This window comes from Triplophysa dalaica, chromosome 14, assembly GCF_015846415.1.
Source record: "Triplophysa dalaica isolate WHDGS20190420 chromosome 14, ASM1584641v1, whole genome shotgun sequence".
In the NCBI taxonomy this organism is placed as follows: domain Eukaryota; kingdom Metazoa; phylum Chordata; class Actinopteri; order Cypriniformes; family Nemacheilidae; genus Triplophysa; species Triplophysa dalaica.
Window position 1 is genome coordinate 5,134,731 of NC_079555.1, and position 25,067 is coordinate 5,159,797.

The 25,067-nt window shown below is 37.5% G+C and overlaps 1 protein-coding gene across 1 annotated transcript in view; it reads left to right on the forward strand.

Moving 5' to 3' along the window:
• The window catches only part of tbxas1 (thromboxane A synthase 1 (platelet)), a 46,540-nt gene that overhangs the window by 6,552 nt on the left and 14,921 nt on the right, over window positions 1–25,067 (forward strand). The window contains exons 3-7 of the mRNA XM_056765679.1: window positions 9,695–9,788; window positions 14,815–14,867; window positions 17,116–17,212; window positions 20,169–20,285; window positions 24,726–24,814. Of these exons, the coding sequence (XP_056621657.1) occupies window positions 9,695–9,788; window positions 14,815–14,867; window positions 17,116–17,212; window positions 20,169–20,285; window positions 24,726–24,814 (450 nt within the window). The remainder of the gene's footprint in view (window positions 1–9,694; window positions 9,789–14,814; window positions 14,868–17,115; window positions 17,213–20,168; window positions 20,286–24,725; window positions 24,815–25,067) is intronic.

The following is a 25,067-nucleotide window of genomic DNA, read 5'->3' on the forward strand; positions in this document are numbered from 1 at the left end:
TCGTTTGTTTGCAAGTCACAAGAACATACATCACCAGGGTGCGACAATAAATGAAGGTGATATTCTGTAGAACGCATTTAAAGGTCCAGTGTATACAAATTTAGTCACATCTAGTAGTGAGGTTGTGAATTGCAACCAACGCCTCAATCCAACCATCGCTTTTGAAGCACTATGGTGGCTGACACAGAACAAGGATGGTGTTATGTTTTTGTTCTTTGCCGAAGGGGGTAACGTATTTATAAAACACTCTTTGTAGAGTAGTTTGTCTGTGTAGGGCTACTAGAAACCCGTGGTGGGGGGGACCCGTGGTGGATTTAGATAGAAAAAGCTCATTCTAAGGTAATAAAAACATAACTGTTCATTATGTAAGGTTTTTAAACACCTCGTGAAGACTTCATATCTATGCATTTCTGTCGACAGAGACATTGGACCTTTATAGGAAGAATTTACCCAAAAAAGAAATTTGTCAATAATAACTTAGCTCATGTTGCCTAAACTATTTTCCTTCGTCCAATACATTCCAGTTTCAGAAAATCAGATGTCTTTTTTTATCCAACATTAGAGTAATATGTTCAGTTTTGGGTGAACTATTCCTTTGAAAAAAAATGCAGCTCTGTGTATGTTGGAATGTTTCTCATTTGTGAAAGCTAGTGCTAGATTGACTGTCCCCTTTGGTCTCCCGTAGTCCAATCTAAGTGACTATCCCTGCCCTCCAGCACGCAAGTTAAAGCCGAGTGCCGACCATTCAATAACGATTGCATCAAGCTGTGGACAGCTGACTTGGCAGCCAGGCACTTGCGTACACTCTTCGACTTTCTTTGTCATTGGCCGGTCTGCAGAACAGTTATTGTTTAATTGAGGACCATCGGACAGCTCATCCATCACAGATGTTAATCATATCAAACATTCCCACCTCCCCGAGAAGCCGCTACATTCCTCCGTTTCCACGGTGACGGGCACCTAATAAATCTAAATATGGTAATCTACTCTAATTTCACCCAGATCCACCCTCTTTTGTAAATGAGCTCGCCGTGTGAGACCGCCAGGGCAGATAGGCTCGCTAATATGGAAATGGGGCACCTTAGCAAATGCCATTACAGCCCATAACCAAATTGTCGTGACACCTCATGCTGCAGATGTGCGGAAGGAGAGTTATATGTAAATGATGTCTCGATATCTATTGGATTATAAAGTGACACAAGTCAGATGCCTATTTCGTCAGGCACTCGGTTTACTTGGCAGTGCCATCGGAACACTGAAGAACGCCGGAAAGCGACCGCCGGACCCTCCCGGAGCTTGCAATAATTCGCTCTTATTATGGTGTGATTTCAAGTTAGATCATCTTGACACAGCTTCTAAAATTTCATTTTTTACCTCTCCGGATTCTTAAGGGATTAATGAAGTATAAGTGAAGTCCTGAAGAAAATCCGGACAGCTCACATTACTTCTCATCCTGGTCATTAAATTTAGATTGTGTTTAAAAATGAGTACATTTCATTTTACAGGAATAGTTCACCCAACAACGTTTATCGTTTACTCAGCCTTATGTCATTGCAAACCTGTACGACTTTCTTCTGCAGAACACAAAAGAAGATATTTTGAGGAATGTTGATAACAAAAAATATTAGCCCCCTTCACTTCCACATTTCTCATAATATCATCCTTTATGGTCCACACGAGAAAGAGCCATATACAGGTTTTAAAGCACATGAGGGCTAATAAGTGATGACAGAATTGATATTTTTGGGTGAACTATCCTTTTCGGATTTATTGCTTTATTATATGCTATTAAAAAGTGACAGCAAATGGGTTTGGATCTACATTTGGGTGAGTTAATAATGACTGGACAAACTATTTCATTAATTCAGTCTAAAACAGATTCCTTTTGCCATATTTAACAAGTTAGCATGACAAGACGTGGCACAGTCCCAGCTGAGGGCTGGAAATATCACAGTGTTTTGTGTGGAGGGCTCAGCAGAACAGGATTGGGTCCTGGGGAGATGTTATGAAGCCAGAGGGACTCGCATGACTAATGCCGTCGAGAGAGATCTCACAGCAGGCCCATTCGCACGTCTATTTTAGCACCATTATTCAGCCTATTTTTGGTTATTGTTGTCTCACAGCTGGCAACACGTGTGCACCTGCACACACAATACACTTCAGGTGACAAGGCAGATATATTCCTTTATAGAGCTGCTATTTTACCTCTTGGTTTATTTTTGTTTTTGATTTTGTCTATATCTTGATAAGTGCGAGGTTGACAGGATAGATCTTCAATCTAGTCATCAATTTGCAGAACTGTTTTCTTGCCAATTTCTCAAGATGTTTTTCTAAAATGTTTTTTGGAGTTCCCATCTATTCTGAGCTGTTTTTGATTACTCCTATTAGTCAATTCAAAATTAAATACAATTTTATAAGTTTATAATGAAAAAAGTTTATATTTGCACTATTATACTTTTCAGACATTTAAGCGTGCACCTTCAGATTAAAAACTTTTTAAGACAATAAGAAACACTTTATTCAAGTGTTCAAAAACATTTGACCAGTAGTGTACTAAAAAAATGTTTTTAATATTAAGAGAGTTTGTAACCATTGTGGTTTAAAAGGCTAAATGTTACTGGGTATAAATGCAATGCCAACACCTGCTTTAAGTGTCAAACAGATACTGGGGTTAAATTATTTACAATAATATTATTTCTTTTTTAATTGAATCTTATTTGTAGTATTAAATATATCAAAATTCTCTTTTCTCAATCACGGATGTCGTCAATACCAGTATATTGGTACACCCCTTATTTGAATTATTGAAATTTCAATTACTTTAAATAAAATACATGTTTGTTACGTGCCAATGAAAAACGAAAGCTGCTGAATTGTGAGGTATTAGAGGTCATTTACGAACTCTTTTAACATTCAGCCATTACTTTGCATAGCACGGCAATCTGTAAATCTGAATCTGTAAACAAGAACATTTTACATCTTCAGTTGTGTAGGCTTGTTATCTTCTCCACATGCAACAGTCAGTAGTCCATAACATTGTTAAAATAGACGTATGCATAAACACATCACCACGTGTTGAAGAATAAAAAGGAAATATGTCAAACGCTGAACATCCATGATGTACGCTTTTAAAATAAAGCCTAGTGGTTAGAGAGTCGGACTCGTAACCAGAAGGTCACCGTTTCGATTCTCAGGGCCAGCAGATGGCGACTGACGTGGCCTTGAGCATGGCACCTAACCCCCGTTTGCTCCCTGGGTGCTGCAGTGATAACAGCCCAATGCTCCGTGTGCATGTGTTCACTTACTGGATGGGTTAAATGCAGAGGTCACATTTTGGTTATGAGTCACCGTAACTGACAAATAGGTCACTTTCACTTTTCAAATTACTTACTTGTTTTTGCATATTTTACAGGTCTTGAATGAGAAACTAAACCAAAGTAAACACGTGCACAGCCCACCTGGCTACATTTCTGACCGTATCAGGGTATATTGACACAACATTGAGGGCGTATCATGACATTTACAGGTCCAAGTGGCACATGACGCTTGTGTGGAGCGGTGCGTTGAGCGGTGTTGATGTGAAAGGGACTTTGTAGGTGACCTTGATCATGCCAGTGAGATTCTGTAAAAAATATTAAAAGATATTTAAATCATTATGCGTTTGTGTATATTTGAAGTTATAGTATGTATTATTTTATTTGCATTGGTTGTTAGCCTTGCGTTGCTTGCCTTGCCGTCGCAGGTTGTTTGGTGTCGTGTCGGGCCGCAGGGCCTGCTCTTCCACGCCTGATCAGTCGCATCAGCTCTCTGCTCCCGGAGATAAATGTGTGTTCTGCGAACGCCAAGCTTCTGATCCAGGTCCGGATACTGCACGTGCTCCACAGGGAGCTCGTCCTCTGCCCACCACCGACCGTTAAAGCTGTTTCTGGGCATCAAGTTCCCTGTGAACTCGCCAACTTTAGACTAGAGGTCTACGGAGTGGAGAGCTGGCGCATCGCTCTCCGCGTGACTGCAGATGCACACTATGTGGGGTCACTGTTTTAGAACAAGGAAGAGAAGGTTGTGATTTTGTGGTCCTGCTAAAAGAAGATACTAATCCTGTATGAATCGATGCGCTTTTATTGCTGCCCATTTTTAATAAGCTCTTTACAGTAGAGAAGAAATCAAATGTGTCGTGAATGATCAAGAGAGACACTAGAAGCAGCTCTGAGCAATTACAGCCGGCGCTTTTATGCCCAGCAGGATCAATGTGTTCGTCTGAATGCTACAGGAGCTCCATATACTAAATTACAGTCCTTCTTTGAAACATTACCATCTGCTATGTAATGTTGAAGATCAATATTGAAATGCAGCTTAGTGGGGATTTTAGTAAACACGTCTTACAAACCAACCGCAGTGTTAATCTGCAGAGAAGCAAGATATTATAGCGTGTGTGTATAAAGTGTGTGTCAGGTAATGACAAGGAGAAAGTAGATTCTTGTGACCAGATTTCAGACTTTTAAATTAAAGTCCAGTCAGATTTTCTGCACAAGAACCGCTCCAATAAATTTTTCCCATTAACGGTAAAACTCAATATTATATTCTGCCGTGTCTTTACGCATTTTTTAAAGTGCACGCCTACAAAGAAATGTCATATTGTTTACAGGCTTATCTGAAATAGTTTAAATAACTGTGTAGAGGCTGTAAAAAAGTCACTTCTAAAGTAGAATATAGGCCACCGAATATTTCACAGACAATGGGCCCTATTATACACCCAGGCGCAATGCGACGGCAGGTGTGATGCTAGTGTTTTTTGCGAGTTTCATCCTGACGCAGTCATCATTATCACGTCCGGCGCCATGAAGACGAGGTGTGTTCAGGTACATTGTTGAAGGGTTATGTTTTTATTAACTTAGAATGATCTATTTCTATCTACATACACCGCAGGTCCCCTTGCATGCAATTCACCATGTTGTTTCTACAGTAGCCCTAAACAGATAAACTGCTCTACAGAGCGCGATTCTTTTATATGTTCTCTCCTTCGGCAAAGAAGCAAAAACACGATGACATCCTAGATCTGTGCAGCCACCGTAACGCTTTGAAAGGAAGGCGATGGTTGCTGCTAAAATCTCCACATTGGTCCTTTAACTCATTCGCCGCCAGCCTCGTTTTTTAACATTTTCATTGTCAAAGATTCCGCCCAGATTACACTCAGAACAATCATTTAAAAAACGCTAAAACGTATACGTTCTAGGTTCTGGGATTTCTGTCCTTTTTCCCAAAGATGTGTTATAGCGCCACCTACTGTATAACAGTACAAACACTGATTGCCGTAAAAACTCGTCTTTGGCGGGGAAGCGTTTTTTTTTTTTTTTAAATGCCGGTGAAAGAGTACAAAGAATAGGTACAACCCTTTTTGACCTGCAGCGACTGTATTTTCTGTCGTTAAAATAGCATAAGTGGATTTGGACACCCTACGTGCACCATGCTTAGATGTTTATAATAGTGCCCTATATAAGTGGAGTATGTTCTTCAGGTCATGAACTTGTACCTAAAATATATATAAATCAAATCTCATTTCAAAGATTTTTCAAAATTTCTTGTAAAACAACATAAGATTGAAAAATATGTATTGGAAGCATAGTTCTTTGGTTAGGTGAGGTCGATGAGTGAAAGGTGAGGTGGAGCTTTAGTGCCAGAAAATGATAAGTATTTTTTGCAGATCTGTTTAATAATCCTGATGCCACATGGTACTTCATCTTTAAGCATACGTGTTGCTCAAACTAACGTTGTTTTTTTAATGTGGTTCTTAATTATCTGTTATATATTTGAATACGATATTTTTTATTTAAAAAAAAACCTTTATCTCTGTATTTTTAGATATTTAGAGCGAGAGATCACAGTCTGTGATATCTCAGCAAATCCAGTATGTGAACGGTTTTGGATACTTCTGTTATTCTGTAGACCGTCATATGCATAGAGTATCTTGCAGCCGATCTGAGCTCTGTTGAGATTTGTGACTCCGGCTGTGTGTACGTCAACGGCTGTCTCTCTCTTATCCATCTCAATCTTTCTATTTTCGCCATCTCGCTCAGGTGGCCTGTTCTTTGAGATCTTCTATGAAGGGTCTGATGGGTATCGCATTCTCCACATGGCAATTATATTCTGCAGACTGCCTACATAGACAGATCACTTTTAAGACAACATTGCGAATGGAATTCCTAATAAGTGACACATTTTGATAAAAACAAAGCAGATAAGCTTTGGGTAAAATAGTTTTTTTTAAAGATTAATCATTTTATGTATAGGTGTTCAAAAAGCCTGCTAGCTATGTGGTGTCCTATCTGAATTTGGGAAGAACATAGAGTATGGTTGAAATAAATGTTTAACATGGAGGCTCGGTGCAGGTTTTTAAGGGTTGTCTGTTTTGCCCATGGCACATCACTCCCCCGTAGTCTGGCTTGGGAACGGCCATGCATATTTACAGATAAGCTATATCAACATCTGTTTATCTAGCCTGGAGAGACACACAAAGGCTTATTTAACTACACTTGGTCATCACTCAGTGGCGTGTTAACTTGTTTAAACTAAGTTTATGTTGTGTTAGTCTGTACTTAACGTGATGAAAAAAATAAGAATTCAATCTGCTATAAACTCTTATGTTCACAATTGAAAGCTTATTTCCCATTAGCTTTTGATCATTTACAGTATGTAATCGAAGGTGGCAAAAGGGGTCATTATGAAATGATCATAGTTTGACATGAGAACCACAAGCTTATAATCATACGACTGTGAATGTTTACACACAAGCACCTATTCAGTGTTTAGTAACATGACCTGCCCTGATGAACAGTGTACATTACATCCGTATGTGGAGTCAGCCAATCACAAGACTCAATGTACAAAAACTGTACAAGCCGGTTTAATTCTATACAGTATAGAATTCTGTATACCTTTAGAAGTATGGAAATGTTTATATGTAAAAAATATTGTCTACAGTGCGAGAAACCTTTAACGTACAAAAATGTATCGCTGTAAATAATCTTAAATATAATCAAAGCGTCTTTCAAGTTTCAATCTTTACTAGCCATTCACTTTTACATATATCATTTTTAAGATTAAAAAATGATGTGTATAGGCAATATGAATGTACAATGTATTTTTATATGAAATGATGCATGCTATTAATTTAATTATTAAATAATTTATTATTGTGTCTTTTTTTATTTTTATGGTAGAAAATTATTATTATGTGATAGTGGTGTTTTATAAGCTTCACGTCAGGAGTGTCATTTCTGTCGCACAAGAAGCAGAAACCTACGTTTTAAAACAGAGTTTTTGTACAATATAATATTCAGTTCAGTTTTATTTATATATAGTGCATTCACCATATTCATTTCTGCAAAGCATTTTTACACATATTATAATTAAGAAATACAATAAAGACAGTATATGGTATTGAAATAAACAAGTTTCTCTTTATGTAATGCACAGTGATGAAACTTAACCAAAATAAATACGATGTTAAATCACAGTAAACTATTTAAAAATCCAATAAAAATAGTAATTTGGTGGCTGCTGGGACGCTACGAAAACCATAAAATAACAGTTTTGTCGCATAAAATTACGTGTTTTTTTCTAAATTAGCAGTATTTTCCTTGTATTTTGATGTTTTTTTGCTGTTTTTCAAAAATTCATAAAATTACACTTTTATATAATACGTGAAAATCTGTAAAAAAAACTGTACAATTAGTTTCTTACAGTATACTGTATGATAAATAAAATATCCAAAATTATGCTTCATACGTCGGATGTCACACTTCAGTAATGCCTGCCCTGTCGAGTAACACTTTAAAATCACCCAACGTGATTTTGTTTGAACCTCAGGAAGGCTGTAACAGACTGTTGATTATTTTCCAATCTGCTTGTTATGAAAGACAAAACAACTCTGGCCCTGTTTTGCTGAAAGACTTTCACACAGCTGTCGAGGAAGAACCGGATCTGCTTGTTGAAGGCTCTTGATGTCTCTCACAGCAGTTCTGTGTTCGCTTAGAAACAATTATGAGTTGAATGACTTGGGAATGATGTCTGTCACTACGGGATGATGACTGGGAGTGAATATATTTGTGCTGGAGTGAGAAATCATCTGAATCTGGACACAGACAGATTGGAGCACTGATTCATTTCATGGAACGTGTCTGTGTGTAATTAAGTGCATGTCATAAATGAGTTATCATTCCAGCTTTTTTGCGGCACGTGTTAAGACTCGCTCTCTAATCTTACAATTAATATGGTAATGAACCCCTGCAGAGCTGCAGATTATAAAAGAGATGAATGTCAGAATCTTTTGGTCACAGTACTTTTTTATTGTTTAGGAAAGATGTAAAGTGGCAAACAGGGTTAGGAGACGTTACATTTGTGGGAAATTCAACCGCTTTGAAGTAAACTTTTTAAATGCCCTAGTTTAATTTGTTTACAAATCATTTTCAACAGTGACTATAGAGACGGGAAGTTTGTTTACTTTTCCTATAAATTTGATGAATATTGATTGTTTCAATTACAGTTTAATTTGTGGTGAAAACTACATTTCTTTTTTTTAATTGGCAAACTCTTGTGTTGTGCTGAGGCTAATTTAATGAAATTAAATGAAATGAAATTAAAACACAATGAAATTAAAACACAAAATTGTTTCACACTTTCACGTACATTGACAAATTTAGAGCTTGGTTGGGATTTACAATAAAAATATATTCTGTTAACAAATGATATTATATATTATACCCTTCATAATTCTTCTCAAGCATGCTCATATGATTTTCCTTGGTAACTATCTACAGAAATAAAAAAAATCTAAATTATCTTTTCATTCTCTGTATTTTATCAATTTTTAATAATATTAGTAAAATATTTGTTAGTAATATTTGTAGATATTATTATTTTAATATTTTAGATTTTTTAGATTCAGAGATTAAACATCGGGACACAGGTAAAACAACAAAAAGTCAAATCAGATTTTTTCTTCTGGTGAATTGAGATATTTGTTTTAACTTTTCAAGTTTATGGGACAAACAGTGCACTCTCTTTGAACGAATTCCGCTTGTCGTCTCCCATAGCTCACTTCAAAGTCGTGCTTTAAAAGTGGTTGAATCCAAAGGCTGGTGTGTCAGCCTATGCAATCCTCATGCATAATGCAGGTTCCCTTTCCTATACTCAGAGGAAATGCAGCACTTCCCAGCACTCTCACATACATCTTGTGTCATCATGTATTTGCACAGGCCATCATTTCCTACCTATCTGCACTAAGAGCATCGTTGAGGGGAGGGTAGACAACGTGAATCATTATTCTAGGCCCTTTCGCTAAGGTCCTCTATGTTAAAATCCACTCATTGAGACCTACTTAAAAAAAAATAGCTCCATGCCTCGAACGGCCACAACAAAGGTAGAATGCACAATTTAAACAGTGTGATATACATGATATACTCAATCTAAAACTATTTTAAACAACCTTTTGTTAAAGTGATAGTTCACCCAAAAATGGCAAATCTGACATCATGTACACACCATCTTGTCATTTAAACCAAAGGAAACATAAAAATATGCTGACTAGCTACTAGTATTCTTAACCGATTACGTTTTAAATCATATTCATCTATTCAATTGAAAGTTTTTTCCACATATTGTACACACTTCTCATTGTATATTTTCTCTTTTAAAGGTATTCCATCTATCCATATTCCGTTCTGGAGCGTTGTGGCATCAAACACCCAAAGCCAACGCCATTCTTCGGAAACCTTATGCTGTTTCGAAACGTAAGACACTTTTTCCTTATTTTGCATTGCAACTCACTTGCTCTCACGCGCACATCTTGTACCGTCCTTCTTAAGGTGTAAAAATTCTGTTTCTCTCATTGAGCTTCACTTTAATTTATTTATTTAAGTAATTTACCTCCAATGCCATTTAATGCAATGTGATTCCCAAACAGATTAGCCGCTGTATGGAATGAAGACTTTTTACGATGAAAATTCAAATGACGGTCAAGGAGTGGGTGTGTTTAATATCGCAGAATGAATACTTTTCCATGAGTGTAATACAACAAGCAGCTGCCGCGAGGACACTCATTTCAGGCTGTATTTAGTTTAATAGTGTTAGATTTAAGATGTGATGCGTATTACAGTGAAAGAGATCTAATGACAGCCTTACAACTGACCTTTATTTGTGAAGGAAGCGGAACCTGCCTGAATTTACTCAGCAACTATTAGGAATGGTTTGCATTATGGCATTATTTTTTAAGCAATTTTCTTTCATGGCGAAGTTTCTTTATGCAATACATAATTGCTTATGTCATGTCTTTTGATTTAGGGGTAAAATACAACCCACCAAAGTGTATGTGATATTCATGGGAATTCAGGCATCTCAGTGTATTTTTAGGCCACCTGCACACTCTTTAAATGAGTCTCTGATATCAATTCTGATGCTCTTCTGGTTCTCAATAGAATCCCAGATCAATATGTTACTGTCAGACCACCATGGTGTGCTACACAGCCTGCTGCTCAAAACACTCAATTCATTCAATCTCTCCATCACCCGGTTATGACAGAGACGCTTCTTCCTCGCGCTCCCTCCCGTCTCCACCCTTTATCTCTTCTTTTCATCTCTATTCACGTCTTCCTGGTTGTGATTAAATGTTATTAGAGGGAGGTGAGAAAGACATAAATTAATATGCATGCGGCTCTGTCTTGCATAATTACCACATGTCTAGATGAAGCTCCCCAGGTGAACTAAAAGGTATGAGCTTTTTTAAGCATGTGGGGTTTTTGTATGTTGTGGTGCACCCTTTGTGCGAATGCTTAAGTGTGCGTGTAGATTTGTGCCCACGTCAGCAGACTCGCACTCACAAACGTTGGTCTCCAGAGCATTGCTCTAGCAAAATCCTCTGACCCAATTCTGGAGGCCATCCTCTCAGCTAAATCCTGTATGTCTTTGTATGTGTGTGTTTGGATGTTTGGCTCTGGAGACACAGTCACAGTCCTCTCAAATGACAGGTGAATAAAATTCAAGTTTTAAACTAGGTGAGACGTAAAAATCAAGCTGCATTTTGGCAGAATCTTATAGGGATAGTTCACCCAAAAATGGTTTACTCACCCTCATGTTGTTTAAAATCTGTACACATTTCTTTGTTCTGTTGAACACAGAATGGAAGTCAATGGTGCCCCAGAACTGTTTGGTTACAAACATCTTCTTTTGTGTTTAGTGGAAAAATAAAATGTTTGTAGGTTTAAAACAACTTGAGTTGGATTAAATGATGACAAAATGTTCATATTTTGGTGTACTATCCTTTAAATGCAAATGTGAATTGCGGAAGAGACTATAAATTATACTGCGATGTTATCACGTGCATACTAAAAGCTATAGCCTCTGTTAACTTTAAAAAGCATGAAAATTGTATAGAGCTATGTTGAGTAAAAGCATCATTGTAGTTATTGTTATTTTTTTGTATTGAATGAGAGCTATATTTATATGGAGTTCCTCAGAGAATATGTATTTTTGTAGGCTAACCCGGAAGTTAGTGCCGCGCTGGTTCCCTCGACCGAAAGCCTATGCATTTTTCCCTAAGACTTGAAGATTGAAAAAATAAGAGCAGTGATTTACCAAGGTTCATAGTTTACATGTTTTGTCTATCAAGATCATCTTTACCGATTAAATCAATATTTGCTATTTTTGAAGCCTAAATACAATCGGCGGAAGTAAAAAGCTAACACAAGGCCATAAACAGACTACACTCCAATTGCTCGATATCTCCAACGTCACCACCACCACTCTGACAACTTTCTCAAACTAAATTAATAACCTTCTCCCTGATAATGGTTACTCTGTAAATGAATCCCCAACAATGATTTTAGAAATCTGTGCCCATGCTGCATTATTTGTGAGATTTATATGCGCAATGATGAAAGAAAAGAAGTAGTCGCTTTTAGCAATTTGTTAGCAACCGCCATTTTAAATATACAAAAAAGGTTTAAAAATGTCATATGTCATACATTAAAACGTGAAAAAATGTAGAGGCTTTGTTAACCACAGACCTTATTTAAGGCGATTTACCAAAAAAACATAGACTTTGGGGCAATGGAACTGGAAGTCTTTAAATTCTAACTAGCATCAGGGGTTTGCATACAAAAATACGTCATCTCTGAGACGAAATAGGTGTGAGACAGAAATGAAAAGGGAAAAATGATATATTTGAAATGAATCGAACAGAAAGAGCAAAGGTGCGGGGAGAGAATCATGGGTACCAGGAAGTGATGTAGAGAGACGGACAGGCTGGTGCATGGAACGGCAGATTGAGTCACATTTAGAAACTAACCGACAGAGTCTCTCGCAACCCACAGAAGCACATTATCATGACACACTCCATTACCAAATACAACACTCACAGACATGAGATTCGGCCCATTTAAGATCCTAAACAACATAGCTACAGCTCTCTCTCTCTCTCTCTATTACAAACACACACACTACTGATATCTCTTTATCCATTTCTGTATGACTTTCTTTCTTCTGCAAAACATAAAAGAAGATATTCTTAAGAATTTTAGTGACCAAGCAACATTGGCCCACACAGACAAAACAACAGAGACGTCTCAAAATATCTTCTTTTTTGTTCTAGACATCATGCTCATAGTCATAAGTCTAGTGCTGTGATACTAAAGAAAGCTTGACATTATAAATGCACCCGAAATAAAACTGTAAAATAGAATTTGGCCTCGATAATAGTCTCTTTTTCATAGGTCTATTCTTGAAACTGCATATCTCGTACCTCTTTGGAATAAAGAGGGAATATTAGCAGCGATGACATGAGGGAATATTAGCAGCGATCCACTGTTCAAAAGCACCACATAGGGCAAGGTCAAATATGCGCTAGCAAACAACTGAAAGTGGCTGATCTTTTTAAGACAATTCCAATAGGACCTTTGCTAAAGATCGCTGACTGCGACTGTGTATTGATCATATCCGTCTGAGATGAATCCCCAATGAAGCCAAAGACAGAGGCGTGTCATTAGTTTAAATTGAGTCATTGTATTTCGTGCTCTGGTCTCTCATTAACTACAGCACACTAGGATACAAAACAGAGAACGTGCAGATGCGCACAGTGTATGGCCGTGCGACAGGACAATAATGCACGGCTGAAGGAGAGGAAATCACAAAAGAAGGGCAAACACCCAACTGCTTAGAGAGAAACACACATGCATGCATCTCTGTTTAAGCCTACCAGGGAGACCACACCAAAAGTGGATTTAGGGCAGGCTGTTTGGTGCCACTGTTTTAAGACTTCTTTATTTGTAGAGACAGCAGAGCATTCGGCTCCCAGGCTTTATGTTCAATGGTTTTGTAACTAGCGCCATGAAGTCTTGAATTCTCTCCACAGTAAAACATGGAAAGTTGTTCAAAACTAAATAAGTTTATGAAACTGTGAAACTGCTATGGATATTTTCATCATTTTCTCAGTGGGCCTTTAAAATACATCTATGAATCCAAGAGCTGAGGTCATTGATGTATTTGCTCTGCACTGACATCTACTGGTACAGATCCAATAATGGCTTGCACGGCATACCCTGCATTCACAAGTGGGTCCATTTACTAGCCATACTGACAAATGCAAACCTTCAGGGTATTAATAATTAATTAATTTAAAATAAATCATTAAAAAGCAGATATTGTTTTATTGTGCATTGTAAGTAATCAAATTAACTGCAATTGGGTTGTTTTGTATAAAGGTCCAGTGTGTAATCTTTTGGATGATCTATTGATAGAAATGCGATATAATATACATAACTATGTCTTCAGAGGTGCATAAAGAGCTTGCACAAAGAAGTGTTATGTTTTTATTTCCTAAGAATGAGCTATTTCTATCTACATACACCGCGGGACTCCTCGCATATAATTCGGCATGTTCTGTCAGCCGTTGTAGTGTTTTGAACGGGAGGTGTTAGCTAGATTTCACTTACTGGACCTTTAAGTAAAAATAGCTTGTTTGTTCACTCCATTGTTTATTGTGCAGTCCAAGTTATCAATCAAACTGCAGTTGGGTTGTTTTGATAAAGTAAAAAAAACTCAAACTTTTTTTTTAAATGGAGTTATGCTGCATTCAGATTATAAGCGACTTTGTCCCTGCAAGTTGCTAGTGGCGGTTAGGTCGCTAGTGGGCGTTCCCACTAGTGGTTACATGAGTGACGAAATCCACTGATCACGTTAGCTCTACCATCTTCCTATTGGCTGTGCTCCTGAAAGTCGCTTTTCATTCAATTACATCTCTCTCTACATAATTTGTCTCTTTCTCTGTAAACAATATCAGTAGTGATTTTATCAAAACTGCCCTGTAAATTAAATTGCATCATTTTGACATAAAAAAACATTATTTTTACTATAAATCTAAACATTGAAACATATGGAAGATATTTACATTGAGATAGATAGATCTATCACTTCTATATTGCTTCTCTATGTAACTCAATACGTGACAGCATTACTGTAAGTAAAGGAACTTTGGTCTTTTACACATTCACAGGGATCCTTTTACCAGAAAAAAGGGCAAGGGGAATGTTACCTACACACACAAACACACAACTTTGTTTTACAGGGACTCTGCTGAAACAGTTATTAAGTTGTCAATCACAGTTATTCAAGAAGAATCAAGGCAGGCTTGAATTAACACGGAAGCTTTTCTTTGTTGACTGAAGACTGTAGATGATGCAAGACCTTGACAGCGGAAAATTGACATTGAAATGTTCAAATAGGTCTCTGCTATGTTTTCATACTTCTTTTTATGCTTATTTTCAGGGTTTTTTAGGTCCACATGCAGATCTTATAAACAAGTATGGACGAGTGTGTGGGTAAGTGTCTCTGGATTTTGATTGAGGTCAGAAGCATCCAAGCGAAAAAAAAGTTTGTTTTGTTTCTTTGAGAATAGAAAAATCTTTATCTTCTCTAGAAAAGCGGTTACATAAATATTTAATTAATATCTGTTTTAAATATATGTATTACAATTTAATATAAATTCAATTAAAAGTATTTATCATTTAAATAACTAATTTCATCATTCTCCAATTTGCATGAATTAACAAAAAATGGTGGAAAACTGTTTGTCTTGTTTGGTGAAAATTTAAAGACCTCTCATTATCTTCCGCATAATGGAAAAAATTCTGATTATATTTCTTCGAGCAAAAGCAAAGCAAGCAACACAATCGCTTGAGCCATTTATAGAATTATTTCAACACAAAACAGCCTCAACACAACATGTTCGGTCGTGCGCTGACGTGATAAGACGTCTTCCTCTTTATTTCCCACCACGCAGAAGGTATTCTCAGTCTTGTCATTCATATTCAGACAGCATGAGCTCACAGTGTGCACACTGTCCTCTAATTTAGTCAGTCACTGGCCAGACATTGTGGTTTAATGTGCCTGCACCTGAGAGGCTGGCTTTTCTTCACGGGAGATCAAAGCTGAGAGTGCCGCTGTGCTTCCTGCGTCTAATATAAAAAAGAATAGAAAGAGAATCACAACCTTGTCTGTTTGTGTGTGTGCGCTCACTGGGATCCCGGGGTCTGGGTTTGGGTGTCGGGACCGGAAAAGGGATCTAATTCGCAGTTGTGTGGATATATGTCAGGAGACATTACGACATCTTTCGGTTAGGGTAATCTAAGAGTCTGAGCTCCTCAAGAAAATCAAAGGGCTTTGAAAAACGTATCAGTGCTCCGCACTCTCCTTAAAACCCTTGTCGGCTCCCGGAGCACCAGACATCAGTCAACCGAGTTCAGAAGTTTTAGCGCAATGCAGAAGCACTCGGCTTAAAATGAGCTGAAAGGGTGCTTTTCGATTTATTTTTCACTCTAAATCTGTCAGATATGACTTCTAATGAGAAGGTATGGCTGAGATGTCATGACAAACCATCTGGTACACTACCAGTTAAAGGTTTATCATCACTTGACAGAAATGTATTTTGTGATCTTAAAGGGACAGTTCAACCAAAAATAAAACTTCTGTCTTCATTTACTCACCCTCTAGTTGTTCTTAATCTGTATATATTTCTTGTTCTGATGAACACAGAGAAAGATATTTGGTAGAAGGATTATAACCAAACAGATTGTGACCAAATAGGCCACCATTGACTACCATAATCGGAAAAATGACACTGGTAGTAAAAATGCCTTGTTTGCTTTCCTTCATTCTTCGAAATATCTTCTGTTGTGTTTTTTTTTATTACATTTTTTGTGTGAACTGTCCTTTTAAAGTCACATTGAACTAAATTTTTATATTTAAAATTGTAGTGTTTTTATGATTTATCAGCATCTGACGATGTCTACAGTGAAAACTCATGATAGACGATGAGATCGTTGTCTTTAAACAAGCTGCTAAGATATGTAGTGAGGCGCGTCTAGGCGCGAGCTGGGCAGTTATCAAATCAGGCGTGTGTCATCTGTACAGTGCAGGCTTCAAGGACCAGCTGGGCTTAACCATATTTTACAGCCACTGGACGCTGTAATGAACCTTAGCACAGCCTTCTGCAGGAACAGGAAGCCCCCAGAAGCGTGTATGAACTAGATTAAGGGCTTCGGATATTCGCCTAAAAGCTTTCATATCTAATTATCGGTGCTTAATAAAGGTGTTTAATTATCATCTTGTTCCTACTATTTCCTGTGATACTGAAACTCGAGGAAATAAAGAAAAATTGCAGTCAGAATAAATTGAAGTTGCATGTTGAATGAAGACGGTATCACACTAGCACACACGCACGCTCTCAATCCTCCATTTCACAGCGAAGATGGCACGACCACAACAGCGAAATCTGCCATGCGTGACTACAAAAAAAACTACCCAAAAGCCTCATCAAATTTCTCACAGATCTGACCTTGACACACACACATGGTGTGCGTGAGACAGATGTGTGTCTATGTCCCTGTCACACGTGTGACGGGGGGTGTCTGCAGGGTCTGGAGCCACAGACGTGATGCGTTTTATCTGTGTGTGCGTTTGTCCTTTGTTCTTTTTTATGCTGCTACTCCCAGGGAATTAGAGTGGTGCACTGTTATTTATTCATTTCATCTTGTTTGTTTTCTCTGTCTTTGTGTGTGTGTGTGTCAGTTATTATTTAGGCCGTCGGCCTGTAGTGATCGTGGCAGACCCTGATATGCTCAGGCAGGTGATGGTGAAGGAATTCAGTAGATTCCCAAACAGGATGGTGAGTGTGACATTAACACAGCATACACTCTTACTAAAAAGGGTGTTTCAAAAGGTTCAAAAGGCTTTGACTGAATTGTTTCCTTTTGGAACCAGGAACGGTTCTTCTATGAAAACACTGTGAAGAACCTTTTAAGCACCTTTATTTTCTAAAGTGTTATTTCACACACACATACACACACATGTCTGGTTTATTGTCTCCGTGGGGACAGTCCATAGCCGTAATGATTTTAAACTGTACAAACTGTATATTTTATCCCCTAAACCTAAAGATCATAGAAACCTTTTTGCATTTTTAGATTTACAAATATCATTCTGTACGATTTGTAAGCTCAAATTTTGGTCCCCACAGTGACAGGAGTCCGCATGAGTCCGCATGAGTTGGTGTGTAGTCTGGTTTAGGTCCCCACCTGGATATAATATCAAGGCCACAAACACACACACAGGTGCACACACACTTGTTTTATACACTGTGGGGACCTTACATATAAATATTTTATATTGTACGAACTATATATTGTATCCCCATCCCTCACACAAATCTTTCTGCATTTCTACATTTTCAAATAAACATCATCTAGTTTGTTTAATAATAATAATAATAATAATATATTCATAAATGTATTGCTTTGTCTGCATTGGGGTAAAATCATCTATACAGTAGAGTTTATATTAACTAAAGTTAAATTTTTCTTTATATTTACAACAACGTTAAAGGGATCGTTGACCCAAAAATGAAATGTTATCATCATTTACTCGACCTCAGGTTGTTCAAATTTTGTGTACATTTCTTTGTTCTGCTTAACACAAAGGAAGATATTTGGAAGAATGTCTGTAACCAAACAGATATCATCCCCCATTTACTGCCATAGTAGGGTAAATAAATACTGTGGGGGTGAGATCTGTTTGGCTATTGACATTCTTTAAAATATCTTCCTTTCTGTTTAGCAGAACAAATACATTTTGACAGATTTGGAACAACCTGGGGGTGAGTAAATGATGACAAAATGTTCATTTTTGGGTGAACTATCCCTTTAACTTGGTCTTTAGTCTTGTTTGTCTAGTTCTCTTTCAGCAAAACTGTTGTCGAATCTTCCTAAGCAAGTTGGTTATAGTTATCCCGTTGACATGTTTATAGCTATAGCTCCATAAATGTTTTCACATCAAGGACACATACTCACACACCATGTCATAAAATAATTGACAGCCATGACAGGCCATATTATTCACAGTAATGTGCAGTCAACAGAAGTTGATGTGTGTGTGAATATGAATGGAGAAAGCAAAAGCAGTCTGAGTACTAATGTTTTATCAAAAGGCACCAGAGCTTTGAACTCAGTCGGGCAAGAGAGGTCAAAACTAATGATCACATGACTTGTGTATCAAAGCAGAGTCAAAGGTCATAAGATGGCCTTGCTGCTAAAGCAAAGCATGCTGGGAAATGTGCAAAAGAATCTATTATGGGAGGGCCAGATCAATACAGAGGCCATGTGCACCACTGGGGCTTATCAACCATCACTTCAAGTGTGTTTGTTTAGGTGTGTGTGTCTGTGTGTGTTTGTGCGCATGTGTGTACTTACAATGCATCACACAAACAAATTTCCAAACCTCACACAGTCTGTAACCAACAAAGCTTATAAAGTTTATTGCCATGGCACTAAACAGCAAACAAACATGTGTTGGCGCCTGGTTAGTTAGTTAACAAATAAGTGCCCCCCACACACACAGTCTAATCATCAAAGTCAACCCAGCACAAAGCTCTGCCACCTGGCCTCAGTTACCTCTCTAACATCTAACAATCTATGCCTGGCCAGCTAAGTATACAAAGGTAGTTTTAATGAAAGCGAGAGTGTTATTCAAAACAACACTGCCAATATGAATCCATGTGATGAAGCTATTTCAGACAGTTAAAAGTGTGTGAACCTGCATGCTGATGCTCGGCCAAGAACATGTTACTTTATATTCTAAGTAGCACGTAAAGTAACACAGCAAAACACGTGTTTACAATGTAGTATGCTGTGTTGTAGTGTGCATACATAAAATGTGCATATTATGTACGCTGTATATACTACAGTTTATAACAGAAATAATTAAAGAAGTATGAAATAGGGTACTATTGGAAGCGTAGCCATTTTTATCAAACTGTTTCCATGTCATGACAGTAGTCAATGTGAAAGAAAAGAACTACAAAAAGATAGTTTATGCTATTGTGATGTTGTGGTTACACTAAAACATGAACGTTTGACAGACGTCCCTGCTGAAAAAAAAACCATAGAACTCAACAGAAAATGTAATGGATTTAAAGATTTAATGGGAATTGGTTTAAATAGACACTGTAATTCTGTCTAATGGTTTGTGATGGAGTTAGTTGGTGGGGCGATATCTGGCAGATTTATCCTATTGGAATAATTCCCAAAACACACTATGATAAATAATTGTTTCAATGAAAAAAATCAAATGGTTCATAATGTTATTTTAATGGAAACCATTAGAATTGATCATTTCTGTTGGCTTTCTACTGGGGGGTTTTTTCAACAAAGGAAAATTAAGCATGCATTTAGCATGTACAGTATGTTTCTGGCTTAACATTTACTACTTTTAAGTTTGGCTTAATTCAGATATTTATTACTGTTAAAGGTGCAGTCTGTGAAATTTAGTGGCGTCTACAGTAGAGACGCGGTTGCGAATTGCACCACCCTATCGCTCACTTCTCCCATTCGGTTTATCTAGATAGAAATAGCTCATTCCAAGGTAATAAAAACATAACGCTTCATTATGTACGGTCTTATACACCTTTGAAGACAGTTATTTATATTATATTGCATTTTTGTCAATAGATCCTCTATTTGACCTTTAAATGACAAACCAATGGAAGATGATTTGTGGTTTTGGTGCTGTTTTGAGACTTGTGTTTTAAGATATGTCTAAGAAATGGTCAAACTGTGTTGTCCATGCAGACTATCAGGGGCGGGACTAAACCGATGAGTGAGAGTCTGATTATGCTAAAGGACGAACGCTGGAGGCGGGTTCGGAGCATCCTGACACCGTCCTTCAGTGCTGCCAAGATGAAAGAGGTGAGCTCTCGTTTGCTACGTGAATGTGTATCAGGGTTGCATTCTGTGAAGAAATCGTTACTGTTATGTTAGCACATTTTACGGCCTTGAGTTGATAAATTATTAGTATTGGAACAGGTCAGAACAAAAACTTGGACAAATACAGGTGCTCATATTATCACAACAGTCATAAAAGCGGTTTTCATAAGCTGTTAATTCAGTGTAGGGCATCAGATGTTCAAATGAGCATGAATTTCCCACCATGATGGTAATCTGCCATCCCTCATTTCACACACGAACACACACATTCATGGCTAGTGTGGAGTCACGCAGCAATTTGAGTAAGGAATGCTCTAAAAGACGTCTTTGATCTGTTGTGCAAGCAACCGTGAATTTTGGAGGCATGAAAGGTGTTCCTGGACCAATATCTTCGTTTTGTTTAAACCCCAAATCATAAACTACAAATGTTCCTTAGAATGTCTTTCAAGCTTTAGTCACCCGAAAAGAGGTGCATTTGACTCAAAAACACAAATCATTAGATGATGTTACCTCAAACATTCAATAGAAATATCATGACGTTCGAAAGACAGAAAGTTTTCTTCGCTACGGACCCCTGGCCCAGATTGATAGAATGTTGATCGAGGAACACATCCTTCTAGGCAAAAATCAAAGTAAGCCTATTACAGAGAGTGCAGAACACGCTTTTCTTAAAAAGAAACCACTTAAGCATTGAGGCCTGACAGTAAAATGTGCTATTGAATCCTTATCTGAGAGTCTTAGCACAGCATGTGTCTCTTCAGCTGGTGCTGTTCTCTGTATCACAAGAGATTTGTTGATGGAGGTCGTGTCAGGCTGCTTCCACAATGCCTAATTTTGTTGGAGCCTGTTTGCATAACATTTAGAGGATCAACTCCACGATATGTGAATATTAGTTTAAGTGAGAGACAGGAACTCAAAGGGAGAGATAGATGTTAAGAGAGTTTGACAGCCATCTTTCTATATTTTCCCTGTCGCAGGGATTGTATTTCCTGCCCATTACATGCACACTTTTTGCTGAAAGAGAAACCAAGTGAAATAATGATGAAAGCGAACTGAGAGACAGGAAAAGAAAAGACAGACGAAAGAAAGATGAGATTGAAATGTCTGTCTAAAGCAAACCCTGAAAAATGAGTTCACATGACATCACTGAGAACAAATATGGATGCGGAGTGGATGTAAAAATGATCGGGAGGCTGTGATTGGCTGAGACAGGACAATCGTGTTGTGATTGGGTGGTCTTGCATGACGGCAGTTAATTGCTCTTTCGTCCTCTTGTCTAATGTGTTGTGAAGTGCCAGTCATCAGATCTTACATCATACAACAGGATCGATTCTTGGTCTCATGTGACCGCTTTTTCATTTTCTAGCGAACTGAATGATTGAACAAGATTAAATGAGTCACTGATTAAACAAGTCCTGCTTTACATTATGTCGTCAATGTCGATTTACCCTTAAAAATATTTTGTTGTCTAGGGTGCGAGCTGGAAACTTGGTGTCCTCTTGTACCCTCGCCAAGAATCTGGGAAGATTTCATCTAGGAAAAATGAGTTAACTTTAGGTTGTGTGCATAGTTACAAACATTGCCACAAAGTCTCCCACAACAATATTGATATATTCTGGAACTCACATTTGCATTTCAAGAAAATCATAAAAAGTAGTCATACTTTGTTTAGAAAAGAGTTTTGCCTAGTTTATCCAGCCGTTTGAAGGGCATTGTGGGATAGATTTTAAACTATGTTTAAGAGGTTGCTTGTGTATTCAAAAAAATTTGGTATACTCCATGTTTTTCTATAAAACCACTTATAAGTAGTAGGCTTATGCTCAAATGCTTTAAATATTTTTTTTGTTTCGGCAAGTTAATATATGTATAATTTCAGAAAACAAATTGTGTAATATTATATGGTATAAATACTTACAAACACCATTGTTTGTTTTAAAATAATACTGTATATCTCCAAAAATATATAACATTTAAATACTTTATCATAACAATATATAATAAGAATTATATTGTATTATATAATTTATATATATAAAAATATATAGTATCTCCATATTTCATGATTCTTATAAATCATTATTATTAGTCGCCCTTTGTTTTGTCACATAGTTTTGCGAATATCTAATCAATAAAGGGTATTCAGATGCGCTTTTCAACTTTAAAAACACAGTGTTTAATCACTTCAAAAGTACTGTTTCCGTTTCCTGAAAAACAGTGAATATGGACATTTAAGTAAAATGTAATATATATAGTTGACCAACATGTATATAAACTTTTTCCCTGAAAAACTGCAAAAACATGCAAAGGTGTCATTTGATATGGCCACATCGCTAATGTACATTATGTTTGCTTATACGCTGACATATGGCATGGCTGAAATGGTAAACACGTCCATCAGGAATCTCCGGTGAGCTGCGAGAGCGTAAAAATGCATGTGTTCTTTCCATCTTCTCACTGACTTTCACACAAATGTGGACTACACACTTGAACGAGAGTGACATCCACCCAAACTAATTTAAGCAAAGTGCGACATCGTGTCGAAAAAATCCACACACATCACTCTCTTCTACATATGTGAACAGTGTGGGTGGGACATTTTGCACAGTGACAAGTATGCTAACTTCTAATGAGCTCATAAATGTCTTTAAAGCGTACTTGGATTCAACTCTCTGTGCTGCGTCTTTAAACATGTGCATTATCTTAATTATAGTAAACAGAACCCTTATGATTGCATTGTAAAAGCCACAGTGTCGACTGCCTCTTCAAACACGTGAGATCTTTCACTGTTAAATATAAGCAGCCTCTGGCAGAAGGTTTTATGGGAATTGGGGTTCGAAATTAAGGTTGCCAGTAGTGAAAGCGTAACCGAGCCCTGCGTTTTGTGTGTACGTGTAGCACACACACTTGCTGCCTGTATTGATTTTCATTATCTGTGTTGTAGCATCAGAAGGACACTGCTCCTGTCGTACTTCATGAGGCTTTCTAGTCATCTTCATCTGCCCGCCTGAGTCAATATGCATCAACAAACACACACATGCACACATACCTATTCGTCTAATTTTATTAAAAAGTAAAGCCTCACCTAGATGTCAACTCACAGGAAATTGTCTTGACCTTTCTATGGTGAATATTGTTTTGTACAACATAAGTTTTGCTTTGATTAAGTAGTTGCAGTTACATCTGTTCGGTTTCAGGAATTTTAACCATTTGTAGTCCAAGATGCATCCAGAAAGTTTATCTGGAAAGTAAAGCAGAACACAAAATGAGATATTTTGAGAAATGTCTTAGTGGTTTGAGAAATGTCTTAGTGGTTTTGTGCTTAAAAGATTGAAGTCAATGTGGTTTGGTTACCAACATGGTTCAAACTATATTTTTTTGTGTTCTCCAGAAGATAGTCGTACAGATTTGGAATGAACTATGTGTGAACCGCCTTAAGATAAAATCACTGAAATAATAATGAAGACTTGCTTGGAATCAGTCAGAAGGAAGGAATTTGTCAACAGGATCACCATCTACATTAAAGCTGATTTAAGGTTGTATTGTCTTGTTTAAGGTAGTCTTATCAGCAATCGCGAGGATGATTTGATCAGGTCATTGAATGCTGATGTAATATCATCAGTGCCTCGCCAAACATTTCAATCATTCAGATTCCGATTTTTGTAGGGGTGGACAGAACGTCCTGTGCATACTTCCTTTCTCACAGTTCCTTCATATATCATCTCTCTCTGCTCTTAAGCAGACTTTATCTCTTGAATCAATATGCCTCATAGGAGCTGCTGGATTATCATGGCTTCAGTCATGGGTGTCGGGGAGGAAAGCCAGGGCATTGAAGAGAACATCTCTCATCTCAAAAAAGAGATTGCAGGCGTGAAGCATTGCAGTTCTCAGAATCTCAGAATGTGTTTCTCAGATCTTGTCCCTGATAGCACACATGCATCTGGTTTACGTCTATTTGAAGCCTGCATTTACATCTGGGAGACATCTGCAATACGTCTCGGAGATGTCTGTAGTCAGACGTCATATAGACATCTAGAAGATGTCTGTAAGATGTTTATGATTTAGAGTTGATGTACAGCTGCTCTTTCTAAGATGTTTAGCAGATGTTTTTACGCAGCAGATCTCCAGATATTTAGCAGACGTATTACAGACGTTCAGACGTCTACGAGACGTGTTGCAGATGACCAAACTATGTCTTTTTGTCAGCAGCATGTTTAGGCTAATCTTATTCGGTATACACAAAGTAATAAATCGACTGCTTCAACTGTAAAATCTTTTTTCATATTCCCTCATTATCTTAGTTGAGAGAAAAGTTGCGTGTTTTGGGTATTATTTTGGGACATCAATTAACATTATAAACACATGTACTGGTTTAGCAATGTTTGCTATGCTTACATCTTTGTGGGTATGTTACTCATTTTCCAGATGGTTCCCCTCATCAACACGGCTACAGAAACATTACTGAACAATCTGAAAACAAACGCAGAGTCCGGTGACAGCTTTGACATTCACAGGTACAGATTTCCTCCTGCATACGTGTGTGAGAGGAAACATGTAGTTCTTCCCATGTTGTGTTAGCTATACGTTGTGAAATGTTCTTCTAAAGTCGTTTTCTACTTTTGTGTGACTAAACAGATAGCCCCGCCCCCAAGCTTGCCCAATCTGTTAAGTGAGGTTTTTTGATAGCACCACAAAGCTACAGCTCTTGCATTTTTTAAAGAAATCAACTCGCAATTGTCTTTGTTTTCTCTGTGTATTTAGCTATCA